Raw genomic sequence first — 12,249 nt, 5'->3', positions numbered from 1 at the left:
TTGTAGATTTGCTGTCTCCAAGAAAGATGACTTTTTTTGGAGGCAGTCAAGGGCTACTTTCCTTCACAGAAAACATAGATGCACCCTGAGATTTTGCTCTCATTTTCTGTGTTCTTTCCAGCTGTTATTTCCTGAAACTTGACATTCCAAAGTCTCACGTTAAAGCCTTAATGTGAGAAAGTATAATGGGATAATTACTTTCTAAAATGCAATATTTTAATTTTCAAAATGATTTGTCCCAGCACAGCACTAAAACTCTGTACACATGTTCTGCAAAACAGCATCACTACTTTCCATTTTGTATCTATGCAAATATATCCAGCCCTTCAGACTTATAAGCCTTTGGTCACTCATCTTCAGTAACTCTTTACCAACTAGCATTTTTATTTTCCCCATTTGCTTATGAGAGCAAAGCAACAGAACTTAAAGCTTTAGGAAATTCAGGATTTTTAGTGCATTTACTATTTTCCCACTATTCAGAAAGCATGTTTTCCTGCAAATGAATTGAATTGGTCTTTATTATTTAAAAGGCTGTTAAAGGCTAATCCCATGACATCTATTACCTAACCTATTTTGTTTAATGTCTTCTGTATTTTTCTAGGCAAACTGGCCTTCCCATAATCCCCTCGCCCTCTATCCCAGCTCCCCTCCTTACTCTTTCCTCAGCAAAGACCCTTTAAAAACTTTTCTTCAGTTCTAATGACTGCAGGGCTTTCAGGCTCTGTCTGAAACAGTGAAATGAAAAGTTCACCAGGAACAGTAAATCAAAGATATCTTTAACCTTTTCATTTCCTCTTAGCATGCTTGCCATTACTGATATTTATCCATCAAGTTACAGCTAATGCTTCAATGAAATAAATCCTTATTCTTTTATATCATTTGTTATTATCTCTCTCCTCTCTTTCAGTTTTTCCTGCATTTTCTCTGCATAGACTTTATGTTGTTTTCTAGTTGTACCTCACTGTGCACTTTGGTTTTTCTGATTTTGTCCCTACATTTTATTAGTACATCTGATTATAAGGACTGATGATTCAGCCTTTTGCAAGCTCTAGGGTGACTGAAGAAAAAGAAAAATCTTCTTACAGATAATTTTTTTATGCTATGCCATGCTATAATTAGTATAATCAAAAGCATTTCAAATATGAGATTACAATGAAAAAAGGACGTAATGTGCTTCCAAACATCTGTGTCCAACGCTGCAAATCAATGCTTTTGTTGTGAAAAAATACTTTGCTACAATGAAAGGTTTAATGTATAAAAAGAGTTTAGAAACTCAGCACTTATATCAAACCTTTCAGAAAAATCGAACTGCAAAAACCCTGTTGGGGCTATAATTCAAGAAATTACACCATTTACTCTAGGTACCTACATTTGTTTTGAGGCCAGATAAACATGAACAATGGCTCTCTCTGGACTCAATCGTAATATCCCCATATGGACTAATCTGAAACTTAAAAATATTGCCAATGGCAAAATATTTGGAACCACTGAAATTAAGTCACTGAACAAACACATAAAGTATTAGCAGTGGGGGTTGCTCAGAAACTTCTGGCAAGGCATTAATTTTTGAAATGTGATGTTTAAGATCCTGCATATCAGTATAATTTTTGGCATGAATTCATACTTGTCCACATTATTCTATTGACCTCACCATTCATATATGTGCCAGTGAAGGATTTTTTAAGCTTATTATTCATAACTGACCTTTAAGAAATATTGTCACATTCAGTTCAAAGTACACAATCTCAAATTCCTATTTAAAAATTAAAGGCACAGTGCAAACTCCAAATTGCTCAGGTATCAGTGTATTTATAACTACTGCATTGTTAACAATACTATGTATTGTTAGTGTAGGTTATATTGGTACATATATATGCTTTATAATTATTAAAGTAATACATTAGTATGTAATAGTAATATAATTTGTAATTATATTAGTAAGAGGTGTGATTTTTAGCTGATATAGTAATACTTATAAATGTAACATAAAAAAATGAAATCTATGACAAGTTTCCATCTAGGTTTCTCAAGGTTTTGATTGTGAGGGTTTTTTTTAATGCTGGCTTACTGAAAGTGAATTCCTTCTATGCAAAGGATGAACAATCTCTGAGTTTATATAAAGGGCGAAAAAACTTGATGCTGTCTGTTAAAGGTCTTTTCTCCTTAAAATGTTTGTGATGTTAAAAAACTAATTAAGTTTAAAATATTTCTGAGTTTCAGTAAAATTTTAGTTTTTGAATAAAAGACTAATGAAATATTTAATACTGATTTTACAGTCTACATGTGAGATCAGAGTTTCACTGTCAAGCCCTGAAAATTTTCATGGGAAGCATGAAAGTGTCTAGCAAAGATTATTTTCTTCTCTCCTGCAAAAGCCAAATAAATGTATCACAAAAAAAAATAAAAAGAAAGAAACCAAACAAAACAAACAAACAAACAAAAAACCCAACATCAAAACCCAAAAAAACCCCCCAAAAATCTTGGTTCCACTATGCCAGGCTGGTTGCACCTTTTATAATGTAATTTAACTGGTTAAACACCTGCATAACAAAAAACTCTTTAATAGAATAAACAGAAAAACATCTTCTTGCATTTCTTGGTCTGTTCTGAGCACTTGACAGGACTGACCATAGCAAGGATCTCATCTTGTAAACTCTCTCCCTGCCAGTGAAGCTGCATGTCAGTAAGGATCTGTGTAATTCTTACCATGTAATTAAGACTGAGTATTTTAAGGCAAGACTGGTCAGCTGAAGACCAGGACACACCAGCTCTGTCTGTGCTTTGAGCTAATAGGAAGAGAAAAGTGGGGATCCCACAGCTGGAGGTTTGCTTGCTTTGGAACTGCCAAATGTTGGGACAGGAGGTGGATCCTGCTACAGGAATCATTATGTGCCTCTTGGCTGTTTACACTTGCCTTCAGTTAGACAATTTTCCCCTTTTCCTCTCCAGAACAAGGGAATTAAAAAAAATTCTCAAGAAAGAAAAAGTGCTTGTAAAACCTTAAAAGGCAGTTGATTCCACATTACAATGCCTTTCAGTTCTCTTTTCTTCCTTCCTTTTTTTACATAAAGGACTAAGCTGCTAATTAAACAGTGTCCCTTTAGCAAAACAGGTGGAGGGTTTATTTTTTTGGCTCCTGTCCTTTTGCCTCTCACTTATTTAGTGGTCACTATATCTATAGGCAAGCTCACCTTTCCGAAAGAGTAGATCTGACGCTTCCAGTCCTCATGAGCAGGCTCTGAACCTCCTGAGTGCTTGTTGTCAGTCCAGAGAGAGAGCCATGATGGCTAAGAGGGAGGTCAATAGACTCGGAACTGGTGTGAAGGCTAGTCATGGACTGGTAACTTGGTGTGTCCTTACTGCCCGCTGAAGAGCTGCTCAGGTTTGCAGCCCACACAAGAGCACCTGATGTAAAAGAGTGCACTGAGGCAGGACTGGAAGCCAGGGAGTGACTTAAGCTTACAACATCTGCATTTAAGTCCGAAGGTTTACTGAAGAGGGGGCTGCTGCTACCACTTTGCCCACCTGCACTGCCCATGCTGCCTGTGCCCGAGGATGGCGATTCCAGGCTGCCTTGCCGTGCCAATGTGGTACTAGGGCTGGGCATTGCCGATGTGGGTTTCACACCTTCAGTACTGGGTGCAGAGGCAGCTTTACCACTTGCCTTGGCACCAAACAACCTAAATGTAAAACAAATAGCTTTAGAGAAACTGATAGCTGCATTAAACATTCATGGCGCAACATCCTAAGAGCCAAACTACACATTTTTAATTACTGCTATGAAAAATCACGCCTACCTAGATGATCAATTGCAGAGCAAATTTAAATTCACTTAACCATATCACAATAATCACGGTTTGTTTCTTTAGTAACTGCTCTTGTTCACTCCTATTCAGATGTGCTCTTTGCACAGACCCTCCCAGAGAGAGGTAAAATAATCATGTTTTTGTCTTATTAGTTCATAAACAGATTACACTTTCACCCAAATTCAGTAATTAAGCATTCCCAAGTCATTAGCTTTTAAACTCCTCACTTCTCAAAACTGCTTAAACGATTGCAACAAACACAAAATTCTTCATAACTTAATAAACATCTAAGTATTTGTGCAAAATTCCCCTCTTGTCATTTTTTTGCACAGATGGTCATGTGGTCATCAGTCATGTAGTAACCACTCAGACAGAATAAACTGCACCATGGCTAAATGAGCTCAGTTTGTCTCCAAGGGCAGGAAAGATAAAATTATATGTCACATAACATCTTCCAGCAATTCTAGATATGAAAATTCTATAGTGATGATGAAAAAATAAACTGCAACTCCTCTAAAATTTGAACTAAAAGGTCATGTGATGTTTTAATGTATTTCTGGAAATATTTTAAGCTGTGGTTAATGTACAGCTTATAAATTAAAGGTAAATAAATGCAAAATTTATCATTATATAAAGTAAGTATGTCTAATAACATAAGAATACGTTTTACATTTTACCAAGCTCACAAAAAGAAGCTTCAGCTCCCCAGCTGCCTAGAGATGCTGTTTTGGTAAGTATGCACAAGAGGGCACTATTGGCTTTTTCTCCAGCAGTGCAAGTGCTCAATCCCAATTCATGGCACACTCATCCAGATTTATACTTCCAGAAATATTACAATTCAGCATTTACAATTGAAATTCAGCCTTGCCAATGCTTGTGTCAAAAAATATAACGAAGCTGCTAAGATAATGAAGTGTTTGTAGCTGGAGCTGCCAACAATGTGAAAGCAAATCTAAATCTTTACAATTCATAAAGAGCTCTTCAGTTCTCCATCCAGGGCATGGCAATGCCGGTTCCATTAAGAGAATGTGCCTGAACATCCTGTCCTTCTTCCCTCTGGGGGTTTACCACAGTATTGAGAAGAAACTGCACATGTGGCTGAACTTAGAATCATAGAAGATATTGAGTAGGAAGGGACCAATAAGGATCAGTGAGTCTACCTTCTAAGCTTCCAACTATGGTTATGAGCATGAACCTAAAATACTTAAACCTCAAGGAGCAGCCATTTCAGGTCTGGAAAGGTCTTCAAATCTCAAAGAAATCATCATGTTGTATGAAAAAAAATACTGCCCTTTTATTTTCCTATACTTGACTTGTTTGTGGCAAAATATTCCCTGAAAAGGCTTTTTGCACAATACTTCAACATATTGCAAATCCCTGATTTATATATTGCAACTTCAGGGAATCATAGAAATGCACTAACCTTCGAAATGTGGGGGAAGCAATGTCTGGGTATTTGGATCCTGGCTGTCTAAGTCCTGGTGTGCCAGAGGCGCTTGCAGAAGTTGGGCTGGATTTAGGGGAGCTGGACAGTGAGACGCTTTCAGAATCTGACACGGCCACTTTCTCTTTTTCCTTGTCCGTCTGGTTGACAGTGACAGGGCTGGACCTCCCGGACCCGATCTTGCTTGGCTCTCGCAGTTTGGTGGCAGCAGCACCCGCAGACTTGCTGCTCACGTTGGAGTCGATGCTGCTGGTGCTGGAGCGGTGGCCGCCCCGGCCAGGGATCCCACTGCCGCTGGATTTTGATGGGCGAGGCAGACTCCGGTACTGCAGAGTTGTCTTTGAGCTCACATGCAGGACACCGTCATCCTGGTTTTGGGAACCGTCTAAGCTCGTCTTCCTCCCTGCGTTGGACTTCCCACTGATGGCTGAAGATTTTGGCATTTTTCCTAGCGTTGCTGACCCACTTGTGATGGTTGCTCCACTTGTGGTGATTATAGTAGAAGATCCCAACCCAGACTTCTTGAATCCAAATGACCCTGTAGCAGTTGATCTCCCAATGCCAGAAGGAGGCTTTTTCCCTTCATCACCACTGCTTTTTCCTGCATCTGATGGAGAGCGCTGTATGGAGGCTCCTTTCAGGGGAGTTTTCACTTTTTCCGAAGCTTTTGCATCATCGGTTTTTCCTAAGTAAAAGTATATTTGAAAAGGTCACTTGTGTTTAAGCTGCAATGTCTAAATATCTAATTTCAACACTGTATGATTATACTTTAAAATAAAAAAAATACATGAACAGAATTCCCCTAAAGAAACAGACTAGTATGGTCTTCAGTCCCCCATCGGCTATCTGTAGCAGGTATGACATATTACAGGTAAGACTAAAGCATTAAAATCTTGGAATTCCCATGAGAACTTCCTGAACTTTCATATATAGGTGGAAAATGTAGTTGTAGAAGATTATATTGAATTAAGTATAAGGAATTTTGACTTTTTTTTTTTCTGTTAACAATATTTCTACATGAAAGAAATAATACTTGAAAATAGAACATTACATGTAATAAACATCTCCTGAAGTATGACATCAATTATGAGTGTAGAAACAAGTAGTAGTTATAGAGTTCTTTGGTTTTCACTGATTACATCTTTTTACCGTATGACTAAGTTTGTTCTGGTTTTAGTTACACAAAATTATTAGGGAGAGATTATGTTATGGAACGAATCGTCTTGATTTGTAACAATACCAATTACACAAGTTAATTAGTCTTTGTCGTATCCTTGATGGCTTCTCAAGATTTTTGTTTTTTTGAGAGGTTTTCTTCAGTCCTGTGGATGGCTTGTGACTATATAAGATATATTTATAAATTTCTTCCATCTTTTATAAAACCTTATTGTAACATGCAGAAACGATGAAGTAAGATGTTCTGCTATACCAGGAAGTACTTTCTTTTATCTATTGTTTTACAATAGATAAAAATTGCCATTTCAATTCTAATTTATCTCTAAGGATCTATTGTATACCACTAATAACTCCTAAAACATAACAATTTTTTTAGTTTACTCTTGATGTAACTATGGAAGCCTTGGAAGTGGATGACCTAATTTCTCTTAAGAAACTAAAATGTAATAAAGAGTAACACCTGCAAAGCAGAACTAATTCCACTCATGTTTTTATCCCGTTTTTTATTTTATTTTATGCTACACAAACAAATGCACATTCCATGATACCAATCAGACTCTGACCCAGCAAACATACAGCTCATTAGTAGTTAAGGCCTCAATTCTTTGTTGCACAGTGGCTGCGTTATCACAAAACAGATCTGGAAAGCTTAGCAAACCTTTGTGCAGCAAACCTTTTAGTATCTCCACTTCTAATTGCTATTAGAGGGGTATAGTCCCTGTATCCATATGGCAGTGTATCCACCATGGCAGTGCTCCTCAGGGATCTCATGGACCAGAGACTGATCAATGTTTGGCAGTTCCAAATTACAAAGAAACAAAAGGCATTCACAAAGGGTAGGAATTTATTCTGAGGAGATCTTTGCTAGTCGCCTTTACAGGGGTGGAAGCATGCACTGTTTTATCAGGCCATGAAAAAGACCCAGAAAATCTTCCACTGAGAATACACAGTTCCTTAGTAAAATGATGGATTAGGATTAGATGGTTTTAATAGTTATCTATTTTCACCAGCTTTGGATTTTTTGCGTCAAAACTAGATTGCAGAAGCAGTTACTACTTCTAAGAGGTCTTTCAAATTACATAAGAGGGCATTTAGCACCGAAAGTGTGTGAAAATACTTTAAAAAAATTTTTTTTTATTGCTTAATAGTGATCTGTAAAATACTCATGGTATGTGGAATGTGATAATCCAACTTTAGTTCAGAAGCAACTAAAAATATAATTTGGATTTCCCTCCTTTGGATATTAAATCTTTTTGACTCAGCTTCTAATATTTGGCCATTTCTTTGCATACATTGAATTATCAAAGGTAGGTTTTTCTAGAGAATAAGGGTAAGGCACAGATGAGTCCAAAAATACGTCTAAGAATTAACAGATGTTAACATACACAGATGATAGCACAACAAAATGCAATCACATTTTTTGTTACAGATGCACCCATGTGTACTTAACAAATTATTATTATACATGTAGAAAACTAACAATTACAGAAATGAAAAAGTTATTATAATATTACAATCTGAGCTTCCAGTCATTTATGGAAGTAGAGAACAATAAGCATATAGTACGTATACATATTTAACATCCATCAATTTTTTTAAGACCACTGTAATCTGAACTAGCAAAATTTCCCACCTGGGGTCTTGAGTGCACTTGTTCCTGCTTTGTGCCTGGACTGAGTTGTTCCTACTTGTGCAGTCATGCCTCTCCTCCAAGATCCGGTCTGTGATACGGACAGAGATGTTTTCTGTCCCCCCTTCTCTGACTCTTCAGACAGCCCTGAGGGAAGGCCCTTCCACTTGCCACTGCTGTCTACGCTGCTGTCAAAGTCTTCCTCTGGCTTCTTCAGCTCTTCAGTGCTGCCCCAAGTTTCACTGTCTGTAACTGAGCGCTTCTCTGAGTCTGTCTTCAGCTACAAGAGATTTGCGTGAAAAATGGTCAGTCCCAGCATCTCCGTTATTTGCTGATTTCTTAAATCATAGTAGGGTAGGAGGATTTGGTCTATTTGTGGCAAGGGCCACAGAAACTTTCCTTCTAAAACATTAGCATCCTGATTCCAAAAGTTTAAAAACATACAAAATATAGCCATTTGGGGATGACATTTCTCTTTCTTTTATTTGAAAAATATTTAATCCCCTTCCTTTATAGATAAACTAATAAAGTGAAATGTAATTCACTCTAATAATCAGTGGTGATACCCTAACGTTCTTCAATTCAGTCTGAATTTCAGAAGCGAATCACTGCTGAGAGGTTTTACTAAAAGCTTGGGTGAGCAAATTCCTGAATATACTTCTAAAATCATCTCAGTCTGTCTTCTTGCTATTTCCTACCCAAGGCTTCCAGTGACTGGATTAGGAATATTTTTTCAGCAGAACAGAGTACGATGTGCCACCAGTGAGCAAGGATAGCATCTTCTCCAAAAATATTTGTGCTACAGCTGATGGCTTTTCTACTGGTCTGTTTCCACAGAAATTAATTGTTTCCAGCAAGAAACTCTCTCTATCTGTATCAGCCAACAGAACAGAAGAGAGGCTTAGAAGAGAGTCTTATGCCAGCACTACTCATCCATGGTGTGAAGGCAACCAGCTGGGCTCATGCTCCCTCTGAAACTGAGACCCATGTGGAGGATGCACCAGTGAGGATCTAATCCCCCTGTGGCATCTGCTTTCCCTGAGGCATGCTGATAAGGGAGTGCTGAAGGAGCAGTCCAAGAAGACACTGTAGAAGCTGTGAAAGTGGCTTAAATAGAAACAGATTGACCCTGCTCGCTGTGTTTGACAAGACTGGTGTTCTTTGTGCTGACAGGCTGTTGGGTGCAACCCTCCCTTCTGTGTTTTTCTGCAGCCTCCTGACCTCAGTCTAAAGACTTATTTGCATATCACCCTCTCACCACTCCTGCTCACCTCTGCCTCTTTTTAACAGCAAATATATGGTGCTGCTCTCAGGTATCACCAGCCTAAGAGGGGCTGCAAAATGGATCTCATTGAGGGACAGGCTATTTCTTATCCTGTGCTGTCACAGCTCCTTCCCCACACAGACCCCTCTGTGGCTGTTTCCTAGGCACTGCTGCCATGAGGAGGATTAATACCGATTACATGACCGACAGAATAATCAGTTCCTGTTTACATATTTGTCAGCTGAGGCGTACAAAAGGCAAAAGCTCTCTACATTTCCATAATTATGTATGTGCTTTGGACATGCTAGCACAGATTATGGGTAAGGATTAATGGAAAGAAAGCCCAAGCAAAAATATCTACAATAATATTGCAGGGTCCTTCAAAAGCAAGTTTACATTTAAGTTATTGTTACAATCTGTGTAACTTTTAATAACATGCTCACAGACATTTTACCATAAAAGAATGACTGTAACCATACAGTCATACATTTTTAAAGTAAACTACTTAATGTAAAAAAAAAAAAGTAGTACAATACTTTCTAAAAGCCTCTCTTCACCATTATAAGTCTTGTAATAAGAAAACAACAATAAAATACACAATTTCTGTCTCAGTCTATATTCAGTCCTTACTGCTCCAATCACTTAAAAAGGCTGATAAAGTCTGTTTTGCAGTGTATCTAAGATCTGAAAAATAGCTGGCAAAATGAGTATTCTGTTCATCCTAACTTCTGACTGAGATTGCCAGCTAGCATGGAATACAGTGAATTCTGCTTAATGTGCCTGGTAAGGGCATAACTGACAAAGGTATTTTCCTAGTTTTCATAATGTAAAGAAACTCTGCAAAGAAATTACAATTTGAACATGAACTGCATTTCTGTCTATTGATGAAAAATTTGTAAATAAAACAGAGGCGTATTATAGAGCAGCTAGAACATGAGATAATCTAAATGGAAAAAAAAATACAAAACTACAAAGAGTTAAAAAATCAGCCCGAGTTTTCCCAATCCTGATGACTACGCAGTGAACAAGTAAGCCAGAACTAACTGGCCATCATTGTTGATGTGAAAGGGCAGAGGCTGATCTCCAGTTAGCAACCATGAAAGTCCCCGATGGAGTGGGAAAGACAATGATAAGGGCTGAAGAACATTGGCATTTCAGTGACTACCTTTGCATGAATACAGCATTGGTCTGGTATCTGTCCTGCTGGAGATTAAAGTAATTTTCATTCCCAAAGTAACCATATTTCCCTATTGTCTGGGGGAAATTACAAATATGTATTTTCTCCTGCTCACAGAGTCTGCTGAAATCTACATCGACAAAACAGACCTCTGAATTGCAGACACTGGCTGCCTGCAGGAGTCTAAATGGAATCAGAAGTGTCACTCTTGTGTCCTGCATACTTGACATCAAATCGCTGGAGGCAGCCACTCTTCCCCTGTGCTGAGTGTTCAGTCTCAAAGTTCCCTGCTAGTGAACAGGAGATGACATGGCAGAGAATACTTTCCTATTGAGACAAACTTTTCTGGTTTTATTTCTTTTTTGGATGGAACCAAGTCCTGCAAGTTCTGTATTGACTTCTCTATCACATACAATTTTAAGGGGAGCTGGAAAGAAATGCTTGGATACCCACCACAAGAACTTTACATACACAGATTCACACACAAATATGTATGATGTATATAGTTTGTGTTGTATGATATTAAGAACTCTATTTTGACACTGCATTGTCACCTTCATCCCTGGATCTAAGTGGGGAGAAGACAATCTCTGCCGTTTGAAAGGACAGTACAGCCTGTATGTTTCTTCCCCAGTGTCGTAGTTTGACACGGAAAGTGAATTTTTTATTGTGTTATCTGTTGAAAGAGATACTCCAAATGAGCTGAAGTGAGTAGAAATCCATGATCACAGATCCAATCGTATTGTATTTGTTTTGTGTTAGTGTGCAGTAGGGGCTGGGACCAGTGGGGCTCCCCCAGAGTGGGCAGAGCTGGGTCTCATCCAGCCAGCACCTTCAGCAGTGACGCATGCCCTGGGAGAAGGGAATTTGGAACGTCAGCTCACAGCTCAAGGCTGGATCAATGGAGTCTATGGCTTCCTGCATTCAGGTGTAATAGAGGATTTTGAAAGATATTAATTTTTTTAGAGGCATTGATACCAAACTTTTTCTATCCTGCATGGGGGTGTTGCAACAAATGGCAGCAAAGCTACTTACCTGGGCATGAGTGTTCTTCCTTGAAGAGGCTGTTATGTTGGAATAAGAGCTGACAGATGAGGTGGTATTCAAGTCATCTGTGCTGAGGTTGTCAAGAGTGTCACTGAGGCCACTGCTAACTGAGCTGCTGTCATCCCAGCTGCAGAGAAAGGAGCACATCTACTTTACATACTGTGTCTCAACAGGCAGAAGGCATCTCAAAATCAATACATGTGATTACTTATTTTTCAAATGATTTACCAGAAACTTTTCAGTAATGTTTCCTAAGGTACAATGAATATTGTTCTTCAGACTTTTAAATTAATTATCCACTTGCAGTCAAGAGGTTGCTTGTTCAATTAATGAAAGATGCAGGTATCCTTAAAAAAAATTACCATCAGGCCTAAGTACAAGTCATTAAAATAGTTTGTTTTATGCTTCATTGCAATTGCAATCACATTCAGTACACCGGCAGGGAAATCCATTAAGCTTACCTAATATCACTAGTAAAAAAAAATATTAATATCTTAGAGAAGACTTGATGAATTGCCAGACTACATAAAATTAAAAGGAGTATCTTTTCTGCAGACTAATCCAGTGTCAGCAAGAAGCCAGTATTTTCTAAAGTTTTATTTTCTTGTCTTCAGCATCTGTCTAGCTGGTGCAATGTCATCAAAAGAGGGATCTCTGAGAATACAGTCACTGGAGTTGAAAGAGAATACATTATACTTCTCTGAA

General features: G+C 38.2%; 1 protein-coding gene across 14 annotated transcripts in view; it reads right to left on the bottom strand.

Moving 5' to 3' along the window:
* The window catches only part of NAV3 (neuron navigator 3), a 518,378-nt gene that overhangs the window by 57,084 nt on the left and 449,045 nt on the right, over positions 1-12,249 (bottom strand). For 7 of the 14 annotated variants that reach the window (XM_077783527.2, XM_085568744.1, XM_077783526.2 and 4 more), the window contains 4 exons: positions 11,533-11,671; positions 8,060-8,336; positions 5,230-5,935; positions 3,192-3,680 (listed from right to left, as the gene is read on the bottom strand). In XM_077783527.2, coding sequence (XP_077639653.1) covers positions 3,192-3,680; positions 5,230-5,935; positions 8,060-8,336; positions 11,533-11,671 — 1,611 coding nt within the window. The remainder of the gene's footprint in view (positions 1-3,191; positions 3,681-5,229; positions 5,936-8,059; positions 8,337-11,532; positions 11,672-12,249) is intronic. The other 7 variants (XM_085568751.1, XM_085568750.1, XM_085568747.1 and 4 more) reach the window with 2 other exon arrangements.

The sequence above is a fragment of the Lonchura striata genome, chromosome 1A (genome assembly GCF_050655825.1).
Source record: "Lonchura striata isolate lonStrDom1 chromosome 1A, ASM5065582v1, whole genome shotgun sequence".
NCBI lineage: Eukaryota > Metazoa > Chordata > Aves > Passeriformes > Estrildidae > Lonchura > Lonchura striata.
Note: the sequence above shows the minus strand (reverse complement) of the source record. Positions and strands in the feature narration are given on the sequence as shown.